Source organism: Mustelus asterias, chromosome 18 (assembly GCF_964213995.1).
Source record: "Mustelus asterias chromosome 18, sMusAst1.hap1.1, whole genome shotgun sequence".
In the NCBI taxonomy this organism is placed as follows: Eukaryota; Metazoa; Chordata; class Chondrichthyes; order Carcharhiniformes; family Triakidae; genus Mustelus; species Mustelus asterias.
Genome location: NC_135818.1, coordinates 27,652,582 through 27,678,120, shown reverse-complemented (window position 1 = coordinate 27,678,120; position 25,539 = coordinate 27,652,582). Strand labels below are relative to the sequence as shown.

The following is a 25,539-nucleotide window of genomic DNA, read 5'->3' as shown; positions in this document are numbered from 1 at the left end:
TGAAGTGATGAATTTTGAAACTTTTTTTTTAAATGGAAGGATACATGCAGAAGCAGAGAGGTTTGGGGAGCCAGCTGCAGTGACCAAGGTCAAGTTGGCTGAAAGTTCCATCATCAAAAGTGGGGCTGATTGGTAAAATAGAAAGGCTGTATTGTGTATAGCCATTTTTCTGAACTACAGGGAACTGAGATTTTAAGAACTAAGAGAGGTCAAGCCTGTTTTTTTTTAAATATGCAAAACTATTACAACTGCTCATTGCTAACTTTTTTTCATTGTGTGTTCTAAATAAAATTTGGTTGGAACCAAGTAAATTTTGGTTGGAATCATAACTCAGAAATTATTCTTAAGCCATTAATGATCACTGTTTAGGCATCAGCTCGAGTGCTGTGTTGAGTTCTGGCCACTCACTATAAGAAAGGCATCAAGGCCTTGGCGAGGATGCAGAGGAGATTTACCAGAATAGGAATGATGAAATGCAGTTATACGGAGAATCTAGAGAAGCTGGGCTTGGAGGTTTAATAGATATTCCACATTATTTGGGTTTTGACAGAGTAAATTGGGACACATTATTGCCATTGTTAGGTGGGTATGAAACTAGAGAACACAGTTAAAATAATTAGCAAAAAAACCAGGGGAGATGATTTTTTTTGTAATGCAGCAAGTTGTTCTGACCTGAAATGTGCTTTCAAAAGGGAAGTGGACGTATACTTTAGAATAAGAAAGCTGGCAGATTACAGGGAAAGGGCAGGCATTGGAACTAACTGGATAGCTTTTCCCCAGAGCCAACACAGGTCAAAACTTCCTTCTGTCCTGTATGATTCTATGGTTCTATAGCTGCTTGGGCAACCAGATCAGAGATTAAGTGGATGAGAATTTGCAAGAGTGTAACTTTTTCTTTTTTTAAAAAAAGGGGACCATCCTTCCTGAGTGCAGTGAAAAAGCAGACTGCCAAAAGCAGAGCAGGAAAAATTGTGGAAAACTATGTTCTGAAATTAAAATTAAACCACATTTAGACATAGATTTCCTTCCTTCCTGTATTGTGTGATGCGCAATAGTAAATAGGGAGAAATTGCTGCTATTGGCAGGAGGGTATATAACCAGAGAACTATCTGGTTCTGAAGCCCTCTGGTTTTCCTCCTAATTACTTTCAAAGCCTTCACAAACTCCTCCTCTTTGACCTTGCCTTTGGTTCTTTCTACTAATCTTCCTGAGGGATACTTCATAAATTAGTTATTGCCAAATAGGTACACAGTTGATATTATCCTGTCTTCAAGTGGCAATGCTGTTTTAAAATGGTTGAACAAAACACTGGTTATGTCAATACAGTTATAGGAAAGGTAGTGGAAGAGGTCTGTGTGGAACATTAAAAACTGGCATAGACTGGTTCAGCCAAATGACCTGTTTCTATGTAATTCTGTGGGTAGATGTCAATATAGGATTAAAAAGAGTGCAACTAGATTATAAAGAGGTGCAGGACTTGCCAGACAACACATGAGCTAGAGGTTACAAACAATGAATGGATTTCATACCCTGACACTCTGCTTGGACCAGGTTAAGAAATTAAAATTAAATGTATTTTACATATTAACTTATACTGATGCAAAGATTGTTCTTGTTCTAATATTACTAATGTTTCCCACAGTGCTGTGATATCTTCATTACATCTTTTAAATGCTCATGAAATGATACCACTGCTTATGGTGTGCTACAGAACGTGATTCTATGATTGTCTCACAGAGGAGTCCATAAGAGTTCATTATAAAGGATGTAATTGCAGAGCATTTAGATATACATAATATAATCAAGCAGAGCCAGCATGGACTTGGTGAAGGGGAAATAATGCCTGACAAGTTTGTGAGAATTTGTGAGGTAGTAACGAGCAGGATAGATAAAAGGGAACCTGTAGATGTAATATACTTGAATTTCCAAAAAGCATTCGATAAGATACTGCACAAAAGGCTACTTAATAAGATAAGAGCCCATGGTGTTGGAGGTAGCATATTAGAGTCATACAGGTTTACAGCATGGAAACAGGCCCTTCAGCCCAACTTGTCCATGCCGTTCTTTTTTTTTAAAACCTCTAAGCTAATCCCAGTTGCCCGCATTTGGCCCATATCCCTCTATACCCATCTTACCCATGTAACTGTCTAAATGCTTTTTAAAGGACAAAATTGTACCCGCCTCTACTACTACCTCTGGCAGCTTGTTCCAGACACTCACCACCATCTGCGTGAAAAAATTGCCCCTCTGGACACTTTTGTATCTCTCCCCTCTCACCTTAAACCTATGCCCTCTAGATTTAGACTCCCCTACCTTTGGGAAAAGATATTGATTATCTAGCTGATCTGTGCCCCTTATTATTTTATAGACCTCTATAAGATCACCCCTCAGCCTTCTACACTCCAGAGAAAAAAGTCCCAGTCTATCTAGCCTCTCCTCATAACTCAAACCATCAAGTCCCGGTAGCATCCTAGTAAATCTTTTCTGCACTCTTTCTAGTTTAATAATATCTTTTCTATAATAGGGTGACCAGAACTGTACACAGTATTCCAAGTGTGGCCTTACCAATGTCTTGTACAACTTCAACAAGATGTCCCGACGCCTGTATTTAATGTTCTGACCAATGAAACCAAGCATGCTGAATGCCGTCTTTACCACTCGGTCCACCTGTGACTCCACTTTCAAGGAGCTATGAACATGTACCCCTAGATCTCTTTGTTCTGTAACTCTCTCCAATGCCCTACCATTAACTGAGTAAGTCCTGCCCTAGTTCAATCTACCAAAATGCATCGCCTCGCATTTATCTAAATTAAACTCCATCTGCCATTCATCAGCCCACTGGCCCAATTGATCAAGATCCCGTTGCAATTGGAGATAACTTTCTTCACTGTCCACTATGCCACCAATCTTGGTGTCATCTGCAAACTTACTAACCATGCCTCCTATATTCTCATCCAAATCATTAATATAAATGACAAATAACAGTGGGCCCAGCACTGATCCCTGAGGCACACCGCTGATCACAGGCCTCCAGTTTGAAAAACAACCCTCTACAACCACCCTCTGGCTTCTGTCAAGAAGTGGAGATGTCAGCGTTGGACTGGGGTGAACACAGTAAGAAGTCTCACAACACCAGGTTAACGTCCAACAGGTTTATTTGGTAGCAAATACCATTTTCCACTTGGAGCCGGCAGTTTGCGGTGTCGATGGTAGTCATGATGTGGAGATGCCGGCGTTGGACTGGGGTGAACACAGTAAGAAGTCTCACAACACCAGGTTAAAGTCCAACAGGTTTATTTGGTAGCAAATACCATTTTCCACTTGGAGCCGGCAGTTTGCGGTGTCGATGGTAGTCATGATGTGGAGATGCCGGCATTGGACTGGGGTGACAGTCATGTAACTGGGTAAATTGGCTACCAAATGAACCTGTTGGACTTTAACCTGCTGTTGTGAGACTTCTTATTCTGTCAAGAAGCCAATTTTGTATCCATTTAGATACCTCGCCCTGGATCCCATGAGATTTAACCTTATGCAACAATCTACCATGCGGTACCTCGTCAAAGGCCTTGCTAAAGTCCATGTAGACAACATCAACCGCACTGCCCGTATCTACCTTCTTGGTTACACCTTCAAAAAACTCAATCAAATTTGTGAGACATGATTTTCCACTCACAAAGCCATGCTGACTGTCCCTAATCAGTCCTTGCGTCTCTAAATGCCTGTAGATCCTGTCTCTCAAAATACCTTCCAACAACTTACCCACCACACGAGGCTCACTGGCCTGTAGTTCCCAGGCTTTTCCCTGCAGTCCTTTTTAAACAAAGGCACAACATTTGCCACCCTCCAATCTTCAGGCACCTCAGCCATGACTTTCGATGATTCAAATATCTTTGCTAGGGGACCCGCAATTATATTATATTAGTTTGAATAGAGGATTGACTAACTGATAGAAGACAGACAGTTGGGCTAAGAGGGGCAATTTCAGGTTGGCAACCTGCAACTAGTGAAGTGTCACAGGGATCAGTGCTGAGGCCACAATTATTTACAATATATATTGACTTATAGAGTCATAGAGGTTTACAACATGGAATTCCACAGAGGTTTACAGCAAAGAATTCCACAGATTCACTACCCTCTTCAAATTCCTCCTCAACTCTGTGTTAAATGGGCTTTGGCCCAACTTGTCCATGCCGCCCAGTTTGTACCACTAAGCTAGTCCCAATTGCCCGCATTTGGCCCGTATCCCTCTATACTGATCTTAGCCATGTAACTGTCTAAATGTTTTTTAAAAGATAAAATTGTACTCACCACTGCTACTGCCTCTGGCAGCTCATTCCAGACACTCACCACCGTCTGAGTGAAAAATTGCCCCTCTGGGCCCTTTTGTATCTCTCCCCTCTCCCTTAAACCTATGCCCTCTAGTTTTAGATGAGGGAAGTGAATGTACTATTGCCAAGTTTGCGGATGACACAAAAATAGGTGGGAAGGCAAATGGTGAGGATAACACAAAGAGTTTACAGAGGGATATAGACAAGTTCAGAAAATGGGCAAAAGTTCAGTAGATGGAATGTAATGTCGGAAAATGTGAAGTTATGCACTTTGATAGGAATGAAGGAACTGAATATTATTTAAATGGAGAAAGACTGCAGACAGCTACAGCATAGAGGGATTTGGGGGACCTCATACATAAATCATAAGAAGGTGGCATGCAAGTTCAACAGGTAATTAGGAAGGCAAATGCAATATTGGCCTTTATTTCAAAGGGAATGACATATAAAAATAAGGACGTCTTGCTCAAACTTTACACACTTGGAATACTACGAACAGTTTTGGTCCTTTATCTAAGGTACGATATACTGGCATTGGAGGGAATCGAGAGGATGTTCACTAGGTTGATCCAGGTAGGGAGGGATTTTCTTATGAGGAGATGTTACGCAGGTTGGGCCTGTACTAATTGGAATTTAGAAGAATGAGAGACTACCTTATTGAGATAGATACGAGACTCATGGGACTTGGCAGGGTAGATGCTGAAACATTGTTTCCTCTTGTGGGAGAATTTTGGACCAGAGGGCATAATCGCAGAGTAAAGGGTAGCCCATTTAACACAGAGTTGAGGAGGAATTTGAAGAGGGTAGTGAATCTGTGGAATTCTTTACTGCAGAGGGCTGTAGAGGCTGGGTCATTAAGTATGTTCAAGGCTTAGATTGACAAATTTTTAATCAGCAAGGGAATCAAGGGCTATAGGGATAAGGTGGGAGAGTGGAATTGAGGGTTATCATATCAGATCAGTCATGGTCTCATTGAATAGTGGAGTAGAGTTGATGGGTTGAATGGCTTACTTCTGCTCCAACATCTTATTGGTCTTATGTACCATGCCTCACTGTGTGCGACTTGAATCAATGGTAGCACACTACTTTGTGTTCAAGGTCCATTCCAGTGACTTGAGCACAAAAATCTAGACCGATACTCCAGTGCTGCACTGTCGGGATTTTCATCTTTCAGATGAGACATTAAACCAAGGCCCCTTCCAACCTTTTAGGTGGACAGGGAAGACCCCAGCAATATTTCAAGGAAGAGAAGGGGAATTTGCTCCCATGTCCTGGCCATTATTAATCATTCAACTAAAATCAACTAAAACAAATTGCCTGGTCATCACCAGGTTGCTGTTTTTGGGACTTGCTGTGAGCAAATTGCTGTGTTTCCTACATTACAACAGTGATTCAGTGGCACCAAGTGCTTTGGACATCCTGAGTTGGGGAAAGACACGACACAAACGTAATACTTATTATTCCTGCCTCGGTTTCCAATAAACTGATGAAATGTTACATCGAAGTGGGAATACTCACATTCTCCGGTAATGCTTTTGCCAGTTCACTATGAGGCATTGGTTCAATGCAAAGTAAATGGACCACCTCCCTCAAAGTGACATCATCCTTCTTCACATGGCCCACTCCAGGAACATACCTTTCCCCTTGAGAGAAACAAATGCACATCCATTAGATTCACTGACATTGAGAAGAACAGATAAAACACTGGAATTAACAAAAAGATAATCTTCCTTCACAGGATTATCATTCCTGTCAGATTTAGTTCCACAGAATTGTGTGCATTAATTAAACAACAAGCACTTCCTTTCAACAGCTGGAAATCAGCATTGTGAATGTCAATAAACTTCTTTATACACATTGATATTTAAAATTTCCCTGCCCAAACCAGAGGAATTAAGATTCTTTTCATCATTTTAAACATTTCCATCAGATCATGTCTCAATCTCCTAAATTTAAGGGAATACAAGACAAGATTATGCAAAGTATTATAATTTATTCCTTTAAGCCCCAATATCACTATGGTGAATCTACACTATCTCCAAGGCCAAAACATCCTTCCTGAGGTTCAATACCTTGAACTGAGCACAATGCTCCAAATGAATTCTGACCAAGGCTGAGTACAGCTGAAGCATAACTTCTTCCCCCTTTGTATTCTAATCCATAAGAGTAATTCCAACTTTCTGTTAGCCTTATTCATTATTTGTATACATATATATAAAGCTTTAGTGAATTGTGTACATCCAAGTTCCTCTGCACTGTCAGAGCTCCTAGTCTCTTTTCATTAAATTAGATTTTCATTCGATTTGTCTTTCTCAGATCCAAAGTGGGTGACCCCACACTTCCCAATATTGAACTCCATCCGGCAGTTTTGCGTTCTCATTTATCTGCCTATATTGCTTTGCAACATCCTGCTTCCATCTTCATAAATTACTGTACCTCCTAATTTAGGATCATCTACAAACCTGAATACAAACCTCTCTATTCCTTCATCCAAATCATTGACATATATGGTGAAACGTTGTGAGGCCTAAGTACAGATGTCTGGGAAACACTGCTAGTCACATCCCACTAATCACAGAACATTCTCTTTATCCTTACTCTTGTGATTCCTGGCTTTCAAACACCAATGTGTCACAAAGTTGACTTGCATTCCATGCTCTTATTTTGCATCATCTTTGGCACAGAACTAATGTTTTTTGATGTAATCTCCTCAAAAAATTCAATTAGATTCTTCAGATGAGGAAGATATGTGGGTTGGGAAAAAATTTGCAGCTTGTATATCCACTATGAAGGAAGCAGGGCCATTTAAGAGTCCTCTTGGGAAGATCTGGTAATGCGGATACTCCACTGCAGCTCACTCCTTTACATTCCTATTACTTCTGTTCTTGGGAGAATTTACCAAATTAAGGATGCAAAATATATGTATTTTCGGCCTTTCTTCATTACTGTATTATCCGTGTTACTCTGTGTCTGTTATTCACTCCTTTTTCCTTTAAACCAATTTCTGTCTGTTATTGTGACTTCCACTAACTCTTTCCCATTCCCTTTCCTTTTATCGCTGTCTCCTTTGTTTTCTGAAAATGAACATAATTTTGGGTTGCTTCATTTTCATCGGACATATTTTGGGACTCAATTAATCAAGTTATTATATTGTAAATACCAATTGGAATGAATTTCAATTGGGCCTATAACAAATATTACAACAATATTTGTCCTGACTTATGCAGCTAAAATCAATTTTGTGCATCGTCATACACCTCATGGAATTGAATTCTGTTAAATAAAAATTTTTGTTGTGTGTAGTCCTGCACATTATATCCATGTTTCAGTTAATAAAATGAAACCTTACCAATCACCATAATAATAAGGTGCAGCAATTCCTCTATTAGAACATTGGTCTGCTGAATTACATCCTGCAATACAAGAAGCACATATATAAGTCAGTCTCATTAAACCGACCAGGAAATAAAAAGTTACGGCCGCTTTGCTTCAATTATTTTAGATGCAGTAATTTAACCACCCTAATAAGAAAATTGCAAATAATTTAAAGACGTTAAAATGTCTAATGTTTCATTTGGGGCAGTACTGCATTGGAAGTCATATTGGAGGCAATTTCTGCCTCTGAATGAGGTCAGCAATTTGTAAACATTCTAATTAGATGCTGACTTCTTTCTTCTTCTTCCTCTATATACCCTTGAGACACTGGGACCTGTTCTGGGGCAGGAGGCACATATCAAAAGGGAAGGTTTACACCTCAACAAGACTGGTATCAGTGTTCTTGTAGCAAGGTTCACCATGACATTGGAGAAGGTTTAAACTAAATTGGCAGAGGGACAGTAACCAACATGAATGAAGTAGAACAAATGAAGATGATACATAAAAGAGTGAGTGTTTTAGATTTTATTAGAGAAGGAAGTACCATTTTAGATTCAAGTAAACTAAGATGTACTATGAGGAATACAAAGATAGGTTTAGAATGCATGTCTGAAAATATACAAAGTATAGTGAATAAGTTTAGAGAGCTACGAACACAAATAGTCATGTGGGCTATGATGTAGTACCAGCAATATAATTGCAGCTTAGAAAGGGTGAGGATTGGGCTCTTAAATATTCAAGAATATGAAGTGTTGAGAAAAGATAAGGGAGTTGTGGTAGCAGTTTTGGGGTAGAGAAGACATTTTGATGTTCAGGAGAGCTTCCTTGATCAGAGGATCTCTTTCCAACTAAAAAGGAGGCATTGCTCGATCTGGTGCTGGAGAATAAGGTTTCACTGAGTTGACCAAGTGTCTATGGGGGAACACCTTGGGTAAGAGTAAGGCTTGAATGAGCAATGCAGAGCAGCAAGGATCAATTTAAAGTAGAACTTCTAAATTGGAGTAGAGCTAATTTTAGTGGGATAACAGAGGAAGGCTAAAATGGTATCAAAGATTGACAGGAAAAACTGGAACACATCAATGGGTGATCTTTAAAGAAGAGATACATCAGGAATAGGCTAGGTACATTCCAACAAAAGTGTAAGATGAGAGAACTGAAAACAGTGCTCCTCAGATGATGAGGGAGATCACAATCAAGATGAAAGAAAAAATGGTGCATGTCAGGTGAATTCTTCGAGCAAATATCAGGCCAAATACAATATGTTTAATGGAGAAATGAAGAGGAAAATAAGACCAGCAAAGAGATAATGAGAATAGAATGGTAGTTAACAGAAAAGGGAACCCAAAAATCTTCTCCCATCATGCAAAAAAGAGGTGGGGTGGATCCTATTCGGGGCAAGAGGGCAATATGCACTTTGAGGGTCAAGGTAAGGCTGGGATACTTCATGAGTACTTTGTGTTGGTGTCAGGAAGAGAATATTGACAAAATCTGGGTAGCAGCAGAGATGGTAGAAGTAATGGATCGGATGAAAATTAATAGGAAACTGGAAAGGCTAGTTATGCCTAAGAGTGGATAAGTCTCTGGTCCAGGTTGCTTGCATCCCCGGTTGAAAAAGGAAGGAGGGGAGATAAAGGAAGGGTTTGCCATAATTTTCCAATCTTCCCTGGATACAGGATTAGAATCATAGAATCCCTACAGTACAGGAGGCCATTCAGCCCATCGTATCTGTACTGATCACAATCCCACCCAGGCCCTATTTCCGTAACCCCACGTATTTACCCTGCTAATCCCCCAGGCACTAGGGTCAATTTAGTATGGTCAATCAACCTAATCCACACATCTTTGGACTGTGGGAGGAAACTGGAGCACCCGGAGAAAACCCACGCTGACACAGGGAGAAAGTGCAAACTCGACACAGACAGTGACCTGATGCCGGAATTGAACCTGGGTCCCTGATGCTGAGACAGCAGTGCCAAGGATTGCAGAATAACAAATGTGACACCTTTATTCAAGGAGGGATGGCACATTATGACCCGAGCTGCTGTTAATAGGGGCAACTCAGATCGTAGACTGAACCCTGGCTTAATGGATGCTAATTATTTTTTAGAAAACTGTGGAGGTAAGTTACTGAGCAAATTCACAGGAGTCTACTTCTGAACTTTTAATTCAAAGAATAAAATATTTATTAAAACAATGAACTATATTACCACAAACAGGTTGGAAAGATCTCAATACAATCCCAATATGACAATTCAAATTCCCACTATTCCTTTACCCCAATAATATATTTACAGACACACAAATATGTAAAGAGTTACCATTAGTTTGACACAAAAGCTTCTTGCCTGAGACTGGTACAATTGCAAACTTTATTTTTCCAGTGACTTTCTGAGCATTCACTTGATGTTTTGAACCGACTTATTTCTCTTCCCCAAGACATCTGAAAACTACACTCCAAAACCACTGTTTCTTCAACTGTAGAGCAAACAAATTAATTCCCGTAACTCACCTCAGTTAAACTAATCAGTTTAGAGTTCTATAACTGACTATTCCATCAACCACTGTCCCCCATAGCCTTGCCTTTCGTGTCAGAGAGCTTAACAATCCCTGGCCCCACACACACCCTCTGAACTCTCTCTCTCAACTCATCTTTTTCTGTGTCACTGGATCACAGTGCAGCTTTTCTACTTTGTGTTTTGTTTCCAAAAATTACTGACTTTTAACCTCTTTCAACGATCCCTTTCACTTCAGGACTTGCAAAGCTTAATTAAAAATATATATACACAAACAAATCCAAAAGACCTGAAACCTTTTAGTTACAATCCAGACTCACAGGCATCAAGAGGGACAAAACCTAAATGAAGCTGAAACCATTTTTACCTTTCTTAACACACAAGTGTGTGTAATTCAACTTAAAAATTATATGTTGTTCACCGGCATGGTGGCACAGTGGTTAGCACTGCTACCTCATAGTGCCAGGGACCCAGGTTGAATTCTGCCTTGGGTGACTATGTGGAGTTTGTACATTCTCTTTGTGTCTTGTGTAGTTTTCCTCCGGGTGCTCCAGTTTCCTCCCACAGTCCAAAGGTGTGCAGCTTAGGTGGATTGGCCGTAGTAAATTGCCCCTTATAGTGTTCCAAGATGTGTAGGTTAGGGGATTAGCGGGGTAAATACAGGGATACAGGGAGCTATGGGGATAAGGCCTAGGTGGGATGCTCTGTTAGAGAATCGGTGCAGGCTCGATGGGCCGAATGGCCTCCTTCTGCTCTGTAGGCATACTATATCAGTACAAAAGCAAAATACTGCAGCTGCTGGAAATCTGAAATAAAAACTGCACATGCTAGAAACAATGAGCAGGCCAGGCAGTGTACGTGGATAGAAATCGAGTTGATGTTTCAGGTTGGGATTATGGCCCTCAACACAAAGTCATTAACATTGATGCGCAAGAGCATAGTCCTTGGCTACAAAGACCAACAACTGAAAGTTGACAACTTTGTGATTCAAATCTAGACTTTATCTACAGCCATAAAATAGGACACTTGGGTTTTACCTTATTTCTTGGGACTGGACACTTCGAAAAAACGTCAAACAGTTCAAATCTGGCCAATACAAACATCAGGAATTGATCTGGATCCATGACTGAAGCGGCGATCTATAATATAAAAGCAGTTTAAATTTCTGTGCCAGGACCAGTAACAACAACGGTTGCAGAATAGAACCAGATTACAGTTGTCGGCTGGCAATTCTGTACAAGTGTGAACAAGTATATATTTTGTCAAGAATATATTTCGTCAAAAATATTCACAAATAATCCCTGGTTCAGTTTATAAATTAGCAGGAAGTCCAACAGTTAACAAGAACTACTTTTCAAACCAGCTACACCGGAATTGCATTTTGCACAGCATCAAATCCAAGTGGTATGACAACCTCATTCTGGAAATCAGGCTGAGAACAGATTCTTAAGCAATACTGCACTCTCAATGATGCAAAAACAGAAGCTCAACAACACCCTTAGTTTATGTCCCTGAAGTAAACGGATTTTTAAAATGAACATGACTCAACCCAAATTATTCCTCATCCAATTTTCTAAAAGCCAATTTGTATAAAGTTTTTTTTAAAATGTAGTACTTGAAAACAATGTAGAGGAATAATGATACTCAACGATACTTGCAACCTTTAAACAATTACCTAGTTAACCAGATACCTGTGGATATCCACCCTACTTCTGCCAACACCCTAAAACAATTAATAGAGTTTCTCAGCATTGTATCCACTCCATAACACAAGAGAAAGATAAGCTTATTTTCTTAACCATTTTGCAGCTTGTTTTCAGGGTATTTTTCACTCATTTATCACCATGGATTATGTGCGATAAGAAATGTTATACAATACAATCTGATTTAATTTGAAAACACAATTTATTTTCAATATCAGTGAGCAAACACGGAACAATAAATCCCCTTAATTTACAACGCATAATCTACATACGCTATTAAAATGAATTAAAAACAGGCTTCCCTTTGAAACCTTTTAACACCAATTCAAGGGACAAGAACACATTATGTACTGAATTTCGATCTAGACAAAAGATCCTCTTGCAATACAACAGCTTCTGCTGAGAATCCCTAGTATAGAAAGTGGTTGCAAGTTTACCCATAAGGTTAAACAGAATTGATACTAGGTTTTACCATAAGGAAACCATGTCAAAGCAGAATCATTCCTCAGAGAAATTGGTCATGAGATTAAACAATTGGTGAAAGCTGGAAAATTTTTCAATATTAAAATAACTTTTTAGGATATCCCCGCACAAGCATGCTGCTCTAGAAGCAGGACAACGCAAGCGAGTTGTTACAATCCGGATTGCACTTGCTGAGAGATTCGTGGAAGATTTAATTCTAACTTTCAAAAAGGAACTGGCTCAAAGGGGAAACAAACCGTAGGATTATGGGGAAAGGGCAGGACAGTAAGTGGTACTGATTAGATCACTCTTTGAAAGAGCTGGCGCAGGCATGGTGACCATATGGCTTCCTCTGCTCTGTAACAGTCAATAATTCTATGTTCTGTTCCGCATTACGCAGACACCATTCTGCCAGGAGATGCATTGATCCTTTTTCCAAAGTCAAATTCTCCAGTGCTTCATTTCTTCTTAGTTATTTAGCTAATTAAAAAAGATAATTGAGTTTGTTGATCATGCCAGACATTCATGGTACTGAGTCCCAAAAATATATTTCTGAAGTGTAGCACAATGCTACCTCAAACCGGTGTGTTTGTTCTTCTTGGCAACTGCTACTGAACAAATTTGAATTTTCACAAGTAGAATTTAAATTTGACAACCATACCTGTAACATGATTATGTCTTTGTCAAACATCTCTTCCCTCCATTTTACATTTCGGTAACAAAATACCTTAAAGATAAGTAAAGGAACAACGTTACCACCTTGCCATTAATTCTAACATCCATTTTCCAGCAACAAAAAGCAATCAATTGAATCCACCCGAATGACACGAAACAGATTACTTTGCAGCTGCAGAAAATGATGGAATTATGGGTAAAAGATCAAAAAAGATGATATCTTTATGAATGACTTGTGGAGCACTCATTACGAAATTAACCTTAGACTATAAAATATAAATCCAAATACTCACTTAAATTTTATTCATCGAGTATAATTTAGGTTTTAAGCAAGTCTATGCGCTCATTTTATTCTAGGCCCACAAACCTCTCATTTTTGACAACTCTGACCTAACCGTGCCAAAAATCGTCCCCAGACTCTGTTTGGCTAAGTCCAAAGGCAGCTTTTTGTTTTAGGTCGATCAATCATGAGATTGAGGAGTGCAGTTCTGTGGTCACCATTACTGTCACCAGTTTTTGTTTTAAATTGCAAGTTTACTAATTAATTGAATTTAAATTCCCCAACTGTTGAAGATTTGGTCAAAGGATTGTCTTAAAGAGGAGAGAGAGGCAGAGAGGTTTAGCGAAGGAATTCCAGGAGGCACGACCAATTGTTCAGCCATTTGCCATGAACACTGAACTTTACTGGGCAGTTATGTTTCGAAATGTACCTTTAACTCAAAGTAGAACAGAAAATTCTGAATAAACACCTCAGCTCATAGACACGGGGAGAGAAATCAAACAGAAACCCACTAAAGTGCAATGGCCTTTGATCGGGAAGCAGTAGTATTAAGGAAAATTTTCATTCTTTTCAAACGTTTGGGGAATCTGCAATTGTTTTTACAAATGTTTAGAAGGACTTTTAAGAGTTTGCATCATTTGTAAAGGGATCAGCTGTAATTTCTGGATAAGAAATACTGGCCCATGTAACCGGGTGATCCTTGGCCTGTAAGTAGTACCAACAAAATACGATGGCAATGCGTCACACAGACACAAGAAGAAAGGGAAGAGTTGGCGAGGTGGTCAACAAGCTGAGTTGGAAAGCAAATTTAGAAGCTCCTGTCTGTTCAGAATTGACAACACATCGCAAAAGTAACAATGGTTCTGGGAAGTCTAAGAAACCACGACTGACCAGAGCTAAAAGTTGAGACGGTTCTGGAAAGAATCACAAAATTATGATCCAAAAGGAGGCCCATCGTGTCTGCTCTCCAAATGAGCATTATGACTTAGTGCCATTCCCCTGTACCCCTACGCATTGTTTCTATTCAAATAATCATCTAATGCCCCCTTGAATGCCTTGATTTAAACTGCCTCTGCCACACTTCCAGGCAGTGAGTTCCAGACCCGAATCACTTGTGTGAAAAAGCTTTTTCTTGCATCACATTTGCATCCTTTGCAAATCACTTTAAATTGGTGCTCTCTTGTTCTTGATCCTTTTAGGAGGAGGAAAAGTTTCTCCCTATCCATGTCCAGTTCCCTTACAATTTTGAACATCTCTATCAAATCTCCTCTCTCTCAAAGGAAAACAGTACCAACCTCTCCAATTTAGCCTTATAACTGAGGTTTTTCAACACCAGAACCATTCTTGTAAACCTCTTCTGCACTCTCTCCAATGCGTTCACATTCTTCTAATCATGTGGCGCCAGAACTGTACACAATAGTCCAGCTGAGGTCTAACTAATGTCTTGTAAAAATTCAGCACAACCTCCTTACCCTATACCCCTATTAATAAAGCATATAAATATATGCTTTATTAACTGCTCTTCCACCTGTCCTGCCACCTTTAATGAGTTACGCACATATACATCCAGGTCCCTAGGGTCTGCACCTCCTTAAGAATTTTACTCCCTTTTTTGTATTATTTCTCCATATTATTCCTACTAAAATGCACATATCTGCCCATTCCAAAAACTTTTCCATGTCCTTTTGAAGTTCTACACTGTCTTCCTCAGTTTACAATACTTCCAAATTTTGTATCATCTGCAAACTTTGAAATTGTCTCCTGCACTAGATCATTAATATACATCAGGAAAAGCAAAGGTCCCAATACGGACCCATGGGGTACTCCACTACAAACCTTCATTGCAAGAGGACATGAGCAAAAGAGCAAAGATGTCTTGTTGCAGCTGTACAGGATCTTGGTGAGACCACACCTGGAGTAGTGTGTGCAGTTTTGGTCTCCTTATCTAAGAAAGAATATATTTGCCTGAGAGGGAGTGCAGCAAAGATTCACCAGAGTAATTTCTGGGATGGCAAGACTATGGTATGAGGATAGATTGGGTCAAATGGGCCTGTATTCATTGGAATTTGGAAAACTGGAGAGGGGATCTAATCAAAATGTATAAAATTCTAACAGGGTTGGACAGACTGAATGTGGGGATGCTGTTTCCTCTGGTTGGGGGGAGGGAGGAGGTGTAAAATATAGGGTCACAGTCTCAGGATACGGGGTAGATCATTTAGGACTGAGATGAGGAGAAACGTCTTCACTTAGTGGCTGCTGAACATGTGGAATTCTCTACCACAGGAGGCTGTGGAGGCCAAGTCATATTTAAGAAGGGAACAGATAGATTTCTACATTAAAAGACGTCAAGGGATATGGGGAGATTGTGTTAGTATTGGACGGGTTGCACATGAACAGAGCTGGGACTGAATCTAAAAGCAAATTACGGAGGCTGGAATCTAAAACAAAAACAGAAAATGCTGAAAATCTCAGCAGGTCTGATGGCATCTATGGAGAGAGAACAGAGCTAATGTTTCAAGTCTGGATGACTCTTTGTCAGAGCTCTGATGAAGAGTCAACCAGACTTGAAACATTGGGACTGAGTCTGTTGGGAGGGCCTTCAACTGATTCGGCAGGGGTGTGGGAACTATAATAAACTGCTCGAGGAGTACCCAAGTACACAAAATACTGACAGCACTAGTATAGAGAATAATAAGTTAATACATGATGAAAGTAATGACATCTCAACCAAGGTTACTGTGCCTGTATGTGAATACACAGAGTATAGTAAATAAGATTGGGATGTGAAAACATGATGTTATGGTGATAAGAAACCTAGCTCAAGGAAGGGGTGTTCAATATTCCTGGGTACAAAGTGTTCAGAAAAGATAGGAAAGGAGGAATGGTGGTATTGGTTAAGGAGAGTGTTGCAGTGCTGGAGAAAGAGGATGTCCTAGAGGGTTCAAGGTCTGAATCAATTTGGCTATAGCTAAGGAACAAAAGGGTGCAATTACTCAACGTAATCTATAGACCGCCAACTAGTTGGTACAAGTGCCATTTCCCCCAGAGCCGGTCTCAGTGACTCAGGAATCTAAATCCCTCCCTGCTGCATCTTTCCAGCCATGCATTCATCTGCCTTATCTTCTAACTTTGATGTGGAGATGCTGGCGTTGGACTGGGGTGGGCACAGTAAAACGTCTCACAACACCAGGTTAAAATCCAACAACCAAAAGAGAAAATGCTGGAAAATCTCAGCAGGTCTGGCAGCATCTGTAAGGAGAGAAAAGAGCTGACGTTTCGAGTCCAAATGACACTTTGTCAAAGCTAACAGGTTTATTTGGAATCACGAGCTTTCGGAGCACTGCTCCTTCATCAGGTGAGTGATGAACACTTGGGAGTAATCCAGAGACTAAAAAAATGAAAGCTGGCAATATGAAATAAAAACAAAACGTGCTAAAAAAAAAAGCCAGCAGTTCAGACTGTTCAAACTGAACAAAGTTTGCAGGTTGCTTCATTATTTTATTTTTAAGATGGGATTGTTTTCAATTCCTCATTCTCAGGTTTCCATGAATTTGTGCATCTCAAACCAATCAAGACTGAACAGTAGTGACTCTCCCCTCTTTCACTGCTTCCATTCCCTGTCTACCAAACGATTGAATTCCTTTTGGAAACTCCTCACATAACAGTGCAGAGATCAGAAACAGGGCATGGCAAGAGATAATAAATATGAACCCATGTTAGGCCACTTCATGGTGTCCTTCCTGGCTTGTATAACGAGGATTCACTATTCAAAGGTCAGAAGGTTTTTTTCATACATGAACATCAAGTCAACATTTCCATAGTACCTGATTTACTAGGGAGAATCCATTTCTTCTCCACATATCAGCTGAGACCTGAGACATCAGCACTAAGCAGCGTAATGGGTAGTCCATCAATTTTTCTACTTGAAACTCTGACTGTAATAATTGACACAATAGTATGTGGTCAGTATAGCTCAAGAATATGCTACAAGGTACAATAGCTGCTGAATGTGACACCATTTTGTTATTCCAATTGCCCAACGAACATCACAGATAACATCAGCGACGTGTAAATTTAAATGCTTCAAGATTTAAAGTAGCTGGATTTGTTTCCATTTTTTAATGAATATTGTGGCTTCCTCAATCAAAACAATGATTTAGAAAATTTAACTATAACATTTCAAAACATACCAGATGTAATCTTTTATGCAACTCGACAAACTCTGAGATCATGATACACATAATCGTTTGTTTTCAGTTTCTATAGTGTGATGTTCCAGGGGAAGAACCGGGGGAGGATGGAAACAAAAATGCAAGCCTTCATGCTGTAGGCAAGCCTTTCAAAAATAAATATACTCCAAAATCCAAAGCTTTAATGGTTAAATGTGGAACTTTTACAGGCATGTAACATGTTTAAGTATACACGTATCATAGAATCATAGAGGAAAGACAGAGGCCATTCGACAATCTGGTTGTATGAGAACAAACTGGGGATTTCACTGCTGTATTAAATCACTTGGAACTTTTTGTATTATGGGTAAGCCTTTGGGAACAAAAAAATTACATTTAAAACCAAAAGCTGCCAGTACACCAACAAGCTGGGAAAATTAAAATACCAGGCTGCATTTTCAATAGTTTAACAGCAATTCTTTTGACATCTAACGTAAATAACATTTTAAACTAAATGATAGAGAATGGTCTGACATTTTAGAGAAATATTTGAAATATTTTAAAGGGGAATTTTTTTTTTATTGCTCTTTACTTACTGGAGGCACAAACTCTTCCAACTTGTCAATTGCTCCAGTCTTGTTTAGATGCACATGTAAACCTATAACAAAAAGTAACATGTAAAAATCTGTTGAATTATCAGCAACAACATAAACCAGCAAAGTTATAAGAATTCACCCTAGTACCCTAGAGAAACCAAACAAGTCAACCCGAATGTTGATTTAAATTTGGCCAAATAACATGATTATTATCACTTCCAGCAGCCTGTCAAAACAAGGGGTTTTAAGATTAAAATACTCTTTCCAAAAACACACAAGTTTGGAGGAGCAAATCTAGAACCTGGCATGTGTTTTCCCACAATGTAAAAGGCTTAAAGCATGCCACAAGTTCACCAGTTCACCTTACCAAACTTCAGTTACGACACTGTCCATGTTGAAGATTTCCAGGCATTAATAAGTACGGAGCACAAAAGTGTAAAAGTTTCCATGATTTAGTATAGAACATACTGACAATTGTTCGGAACAAAATAAAATCTAGGCCAAAACTATTAAGCCTCTCCTTAAAAGTAAAAGTACAAAAATAGAAACTATCCTGGAGCATTAACAAGATAGTAATCTAATCTAAGTTTGGCACCATTTCAATGCTTGGATTAAGTTACTACCTTGTAATTACTTCTTCACATATCCTTCTCCATGCATTATTTATATTTGCTTACTATGTCTATCGAAAATATCCAAGGATCAATTAACTTTATTACAAAAATAATGCATTTATGCAAGCACTCACTGGTGCTCGACCTTGTCTTTAACAAGCTAAATATTGGGTATGATCAGCATCCAAAAAGCAAAAATTGTTCTAAAATGCCTCTGTTCATTCTTGGTTATATTTTCAAACAGAAGTTAACTTCCTTCCCAAATCCAGTTGGTAATGGTAGTATCGGCCATACAGATCGGAAGGTTCCTAGTCTAGTTTCTGGCCTATGTTTATTAGGCCAAGATATAATGGGAGATCATAATTGGAATAAGGAATATACATTCCTTTTGAAGGAAGGATGGAATAAGAAAATTTAACAAGAGGTCCTACCTCACAGAACACAGTTGTAGTCATTGGTATCATACTGAGTGTTCAAGAAAGAACTGGGTAGGGGAGGATATCTCTGGGAATCACAATTAGCCAGCAATTTCCAAAAGTCAGGGCATCTGTATTCGCAGATCTGTATTCACTAATTACAACATGAATCTTTTCCAACACCATGGTTGTTGTGTAGCTGACAGTAGAGACACTCCCCAATGTCAGAAAAGGGTTCCGCATGGTGCACATTTGGATTTTGGCACTTCATAAGACTGCTGCATTCATGCTAGAACTATAATCCTAAATTGAATGTCTAGATTTGTTTAAAGTTACGTCTGCTAGAAACTGAAGAGAGTTGGGCAGAAACAAAATGGACAACAGAGTCACTAAATGGTTGGGGATAAATGAGGTTGTGGTCATATCTTATCACCTGGAATTCAGGGTTAATGAGGAACTACTTTCAGGAGGAAGGGTGGAGTGGGAACAAAGGAACACAATTTCACCATATCATCCCATTGATTGGGATAACATCTATCTTTTGTATTTATTGCCTTGTTACTGTTTTGAATTAGGATGCACTGTAATAATTAAAATTACTTATGTCACTGTTTTGGCTGTCCTGTTGGACTGATCTACATGATCAGCTGAACCAGCAATAATCCATTTTACATGCAAGTGTTTAACTAACTGAGCAGGGGTGCCAGTTTGCCACAACTGATCAATGCCCGGATTAAAGGCTAGTTCTCTAAAGAGGTGCAACAGGCTTTAGTCAGATCATTCTGGGAATTAGATGTTTTCCCTCACTCCACTACTGCATCATTGTGTTGTCCAGGATACTTTAAACCTGCTGCTCCCAAGTCATTACTATTATGCTAGTGAAGAAATTTCTTTAAACTAACCTGCAAGAAGCCTAGATAAGGGAAGATGGACACTGACAGGCTCTCGAGATATCAAATAGCGTTTCAAGCTGATGGAGTGACCACACATAGTCAAAGTGTTGAGTTGTTTCCTTGCATTGCGCTGATTGCACTCATTAGAACACTGGGACAAAACACGATGGCACTCCCTGTAGGCTCGAAGAAGAACTTGTTCCTGCATGCATACATGAGAAAAAAGAACATAAGAAACAGGAGCAAAGTTATGCCATATAGACTCTCGAGCATGCTTCACCATTCTGTAAGGTCAACTCCACTTTCCCACCCTATTCCCATATTGCTTGATTCCCTTATTGTCCAACAAAATCTATTAATCTCAGTCTTAAATAATTCACCAGCTAAACATCAATGCCCTCTGGGATAGAGAATTCAAAGTTTCACAATCTTCAGTGAAAATAAAACACATTCTTTCAAAAACAATTAACTTTGAACATAAATGCAATTTCCTTTCATGTGAATAAAATAAAGCAACTATTGGAGGACTGATTCTTTAAAGAGACATAGTCAAAGGGAGTCACTGGATTGCTACTGTCTCCAGTTGAATCCAGCTGTAAATACATTCATCATGTTAACAGGGGGCTTTTTAAAAAGGAAAGCTGCATTTAGGTAGTATCTTTCACTACATCAGGATGCTCAAAACAGTTAATGAAGTTCTACTTTAACGTATGAAACATGCGAACCAATTTTGTGCACAGCAATCTCCCACAAACAGCAATATAATAATGATCGGATAATCTATTGTTAGTGATGTTGGTTAAGGAATAAATATTGGCCAGGATACAATGGAAAAGACTGCTGTTCCTCTTCAAAATAGTGCCATTGGATTGTCTCTGTCCACCTCAGCAGCCTCAATTCAATGGTTAATTCTAAAACATTTCATTCTTCCTTCAAGTATAGCACTAGAGATTCCAGCCCTAAATTTTGTGCTCAAATATATGAAGTGGAACTTGAACTTTCTGACACAGAGGCAAAAGTGCTGCCACTGGGCCATATGTAACACTTGAGAGATATACCAAAACAGCAAAATCACCTTTTCTAGTCATACAAAGGCCAGATATCAAAATAAAACATTAAAATTTTCTTGAAGGCAAAATATTGCTGACACTTAATGGACACTGTTAACACCTTTCTAAGCCTCCTTCATCATCATGTACATTTCCTTTGTCCAGTTGTTCTGTTTACCAGATATTTTTATAGCATTCCAAGCTAAGGGAATGTCTTCAAATTGCTTTACAGGAAGGAGTAGGAAAATTCAAAGAAGCGTCCAATTGGACTTTATTATGGTAGCATTGTATGACCACAAAACCTATTCGGAAGATAGAAACATACAAAGGCACCTGAAGGCAATTTATAACTGGAACATTGATGTGTGACCATGGCTTATGATTTCAAATCATTCTGTGGACAATGGAAAAACCCCAACACCGTGGTCACATGACGCAAACAGTTTGATAAACACTTTATAACTGACATTTTTTTTCGATCACAAGAAGTCTGTTAATGTGGAAGACACGGGCCAGCAAAAGGATAAACTCTGCCTAGAAATCATTACTGGCACAGAAGTGGGGCTATTCGTTTTGCCTGAGGATATATAGTATAAATATGTAGATAGACAGAGGTGACATTTTTGACCCTTTAATGAATCTAGGCACACGTAATTTTTCATCTTTTGTTTCTGTGCATCTTGTTTAGATGAGAAGTAGGTTGCATTTATATTTGAGGTAATAAACAAACATTTATCTTTTCCTTTGATTTAAATTTTAAAAAAGACACAGAATAGGCTTTCTTCTAAGTCGCAGTACTGTACTCAAGAGATTGAAACACTTTCAAAAAAATACATCTGTTCCGGTCAGTTGAGAAGTAGGAAGAAGGGAGAATTAGACTATATCTCTGCACTGTCTGTAGCAACTATCGAGCAGGTGGGCTTTATGTAAAAAGGCTTCTGAAGGAAAGGTATGTAGTATGTAGTAAAGACTGCAGCACATATATGTGAGGAGGTAAGATGGGTCCAGGCTGTGGAGTAACAATAAGAATTTGAGGGCCTTGAAATCAGTGCTTTGTGATGGGATCCAGGGAGAGCTAGCTAATTGGATACAAAATTGGCTTGCCGGTAGGAAACAAAGGGTGGTGGTAGAGGGCTGTTTTACAGACTGGAGGCCGGTGACCAGCAGTGTGCTGCAGGGATCTGTGCCGAGTCCACTGTTGTTTGTCATTTACATAAACGATTGGGATGAGAATATAAGAGGATCGGTTGGTGTCGCGGACACCAAGAAAGTTATCTAAAATCTTGATCAACCGGGCCAGTAGGTTGTCCAGTACTTCCCCGGAGCGGAGAAGCTACGGCATCTCCTCCGGAGCCTTCAGCATGTCATTGATGAAGACGAACATCTCGCCAAGGCCATCCCCACACCCCCACTTCTTGCCTTCAAACAACCGCACAACCTCAAACAGACCATTGTCCGCAGCAAACTACCCAGCCTTCAGGAGAACAGTGACCATGACACCACACAACCCTGCCACAGCAACCTCTGCAAGACGTGCCGGATCATTGACACAGATGCCATCATCTCACGTGAGAACACCATCCACCAGGTACACGGTACATACTCTTGCAATTCGGCCAACGTTGTCTACCTGATACGCTGCAAGAAAGGATGTCCCGAGGCATGGTACATTGGGGAAACTATGCAGACGCTGCGACAACGGATGAATGAACACCGCTCGACAATCACCAGGCAAGACTGTTCTCTTCCTGTTGGGGAGCACTTCAGCGGTCACGGGCATTCGGCCTCTGATATTCGGGTAAGCGTTCTCCAAGGCGGCCTTCGCGACACGCGACAGCGCAGAGTCGCTGAGCAGAAACTGATAGCCAAGTTCCGCACACACGAGGACGGCCTCAACCGGGATATTGGGTTCATGTCACACTATTTGTAACTCCCACAGAGTTTCACTGGCTGTCTTGTCTGGAGACAATACACATCTTTTTAGACTGTCTTGATGCTCTCTCCACTCATCTTGTTTTGTTTCTTAAAGACTTGATTAGTTGTAAGTATTCGCATTCCAACCATTATTCATGTAAATTGAGTCTGTGTCTTTATAAGCTCTGTTTGTGAACAGAATTCCCACTCACCTGAAGAAGGGGCTCAGAGCCTCGAAAGCTTGTGTGGCTTTTGCTACCAAATAAACCTGTTGGACTTTAACCTGGTGTTGTTAAACTTCTTACTTCATTGGTCAGAGCATTGAGTACAAGAGTTAGGACGTTATGTTACAACTGTACAAGACATTGGTATGCCATATTTGGAGTACAGCTTACAATTCTGGTTGCCCTGCCAAAGAAAGGATGTTATTAAACTGGAAAGGATGCAAAAAAGATTTACAACGATGTTACCGGGACTGGAAGATGTGAATTATAAGGAGAGGTTGGGACTTTTTTCCCCTGGAGCATAGGAGGATGAGGGAGTGACCTTATAGAGGTTTATAAAATCACGAGGGGCTGAATAGCTAAGGTCTTTTCCCCAGGGTATGGGAGTGCAAAACTAGAGGGCATAGGTTTAAGGTGAGAGGGGAAAGATTTAAAAGCGACCTGAGGTGCAACCTTTTCACACAGGAGGGTGCTGCGTATATGGAATGAGCTGCCAGAGGAGGTGGTAGAGGCGGGTACAATTAGAACATTTAAAAGACATTTGGACAAGGTGCATGGACAGGAAAAGTTTAGATGGATAGGTTGAAGTCTACGGGCCCCCTAGCCCCTTGGCACTGTACACCAGGCATCGGGCAGTGCCAAGGGGGTGGGACGATTGGTGGGGGGGGTCCCACTGCCACTCTGCACTCGGTGGTGACAGAGGGAGGGAGGCCAGCGATCGGGGCTGGCCGGTGTTTGGTGGTGGCAAACATGCTGCTGCCCACTCAGCGCTATGCTACCGGCCTCTCCAGCGGGAATATGCCCCTGATTTTTAATTAGATTCATGCTAGTGCACTCTGCAGTGCACAGAGTGTGGGAGATTCACTTTGAGAACCCCACTGAAAAAACCATCAGGATTTACTCTGGCTTTTACGAGAATTTGACACTTAGAATGTTTTTGGGGAGAATCCCACCCATTGTGTCTAATGTTAAATGTGATTTTGTGATTGAACAACACATGCTGAACATACTTGAAAGTGCAAGGAATTACACTAACAACCAATTTAAGATCATCAGTTGGGCTTCAAAGGCCTCACACAAATTAAATGTATTTTACCAGTGCTGCCTACATTAGATGCTGAGCATCACATGCAGAGACGGTATGACCAATGAAGCAGCACCACAAAAGAGCTGGTCAGAGGAGCCTGCTGGACATTGCGACAGAAACACAACTGAGGCTGTCAGGACAAGTGTTTTATCTCATGAATGTATGCATGAATGGCCATCAGCTAAAAAAGATGGGGCTGGCCAAAGAGGACCTTGAAAAGTATTTTATGGAGTACCTTTAGAAGCAGGACACCACCTGGTCTGCAGCAAAAGAGACTGTGATGTGCACAGTCTTGCTGCCCATAGTTGCTCCCGTCTCAGGCAGGACAAAGTCTAAGTCAGTAAGTCAGGCTTGCAATGTAGCTCACTTACATTAGCAAAAAGATACATACATCACACGCAGTGACCTATCCTCTGAAGGACAAAAGAACATGTCCAGGCATTGCAACTTTTTTTGAATTAAACAGAAGAATGAAGACAATAATTCCCTGATGCATTATCCACAACACACCTCAACTAGAGTCAATTTGCCAATCAATCAGCACCCTTTTTCTCATTAGTATAAACAGTTGCTCCCTTGGAAATTCGGCATTTTTGCATCTGTCCTCAAAAGTACAAGATGAAAATCTTCCACAGTATGTCTCTTTTTTCAGCAAATATATATTTTTATTTCAGTGGCTGTGCCACAGGAATATATGATAAACTTCAAACAGATTTACTAATGGACAAGTATAAATTCTCAATACTCACATCAGATGCACACCATTCCTGAATCATGGACAGAATACATTTCAAGAGCATCTGGATAGTGAATGCTGGCTCCCATTCAGGCTCTATTTCAAGATGCTGTCCAATCTGCCGGTTCATTGGCTCCATGTTCTGTAAGCAATGTATAAAGTGAACTGTTTAACATTTCTCCCAAAAGAAAAATCTCAAACCGCAACTATATTGAATCAACAGAATCACAAGAACAACAATTTGACCTGTCTTACTCTGTCCATTCCTAACCTTGAAACCTATTGGCCACAATAATGTTGGAGTCTTTATTAATGAACATCAGTTAGTTTACAAACCCCTCCTTTTGTACTAAGGTGCGAAGAAGAGGAGCTATTTTATTACCATTCAGAACCAGTGGTGCAATCTGAAATTTATTTCCAAAAAGTGCATCACTTTATTGCCCCAATTCTATTCTCTAACCTCACGATAGCTTGCCAGGACACATTAAGCAGCTTCACAAGAAAG

General features: G+C 40.0%; 1 protein-coding gene across 1 annotated transcript in view; it reads right to left on the bottom strand.

The window, feature by feature from the left end:
• Nucleotides 1–25,539, bottom strand: part of ubr1 (ubiquitin protein ligase E3 component n-recognin 1) — a 222,574-nt gene that overhangs the window by 119,918 nt on the left and 77,117 nt on the right. The window contains exons 14-21 of the mRNA XM_078233618.1: nucleotides 25,048–25,176; nucleotides 20,034–20,226; nucleotides 18,102–18,163; nucleotides 17,161–17,271; nucleotides 13,043–13,108; nucleotides 11,254–11,355; nucleotides 7,678–7,741; nucleotides 5,847–5,971 (exon numbers count right to left, since the gene is read on the bottom strand). Of these exons, the coding sequence (XP_078089744.1) occupies nucleotides 5,847–5,971; nucleotides 7,678–7,741; nucleotides 11,254–11,355; nucleotides 13,043–13,108; nucleotides 17,161–17,271; nucleotides 18,102–18,163; nucleotides 20,034–20,226; nucleotides 25,048–25,176 (852 nt within the window). The remainder of the gene's footprint in view (nucleotides 1–5,846; nucleotides 5,972–7,677; nucleotides 7,742–11,253; nucleotides 11,356–13,042; nucleotides 13,109–17,160; nucleotides 17,272–18,101; nucleotides 18,164–20,033; nucleotides 20,227–25,047; nucleotides 25,177–25,539) is intronic.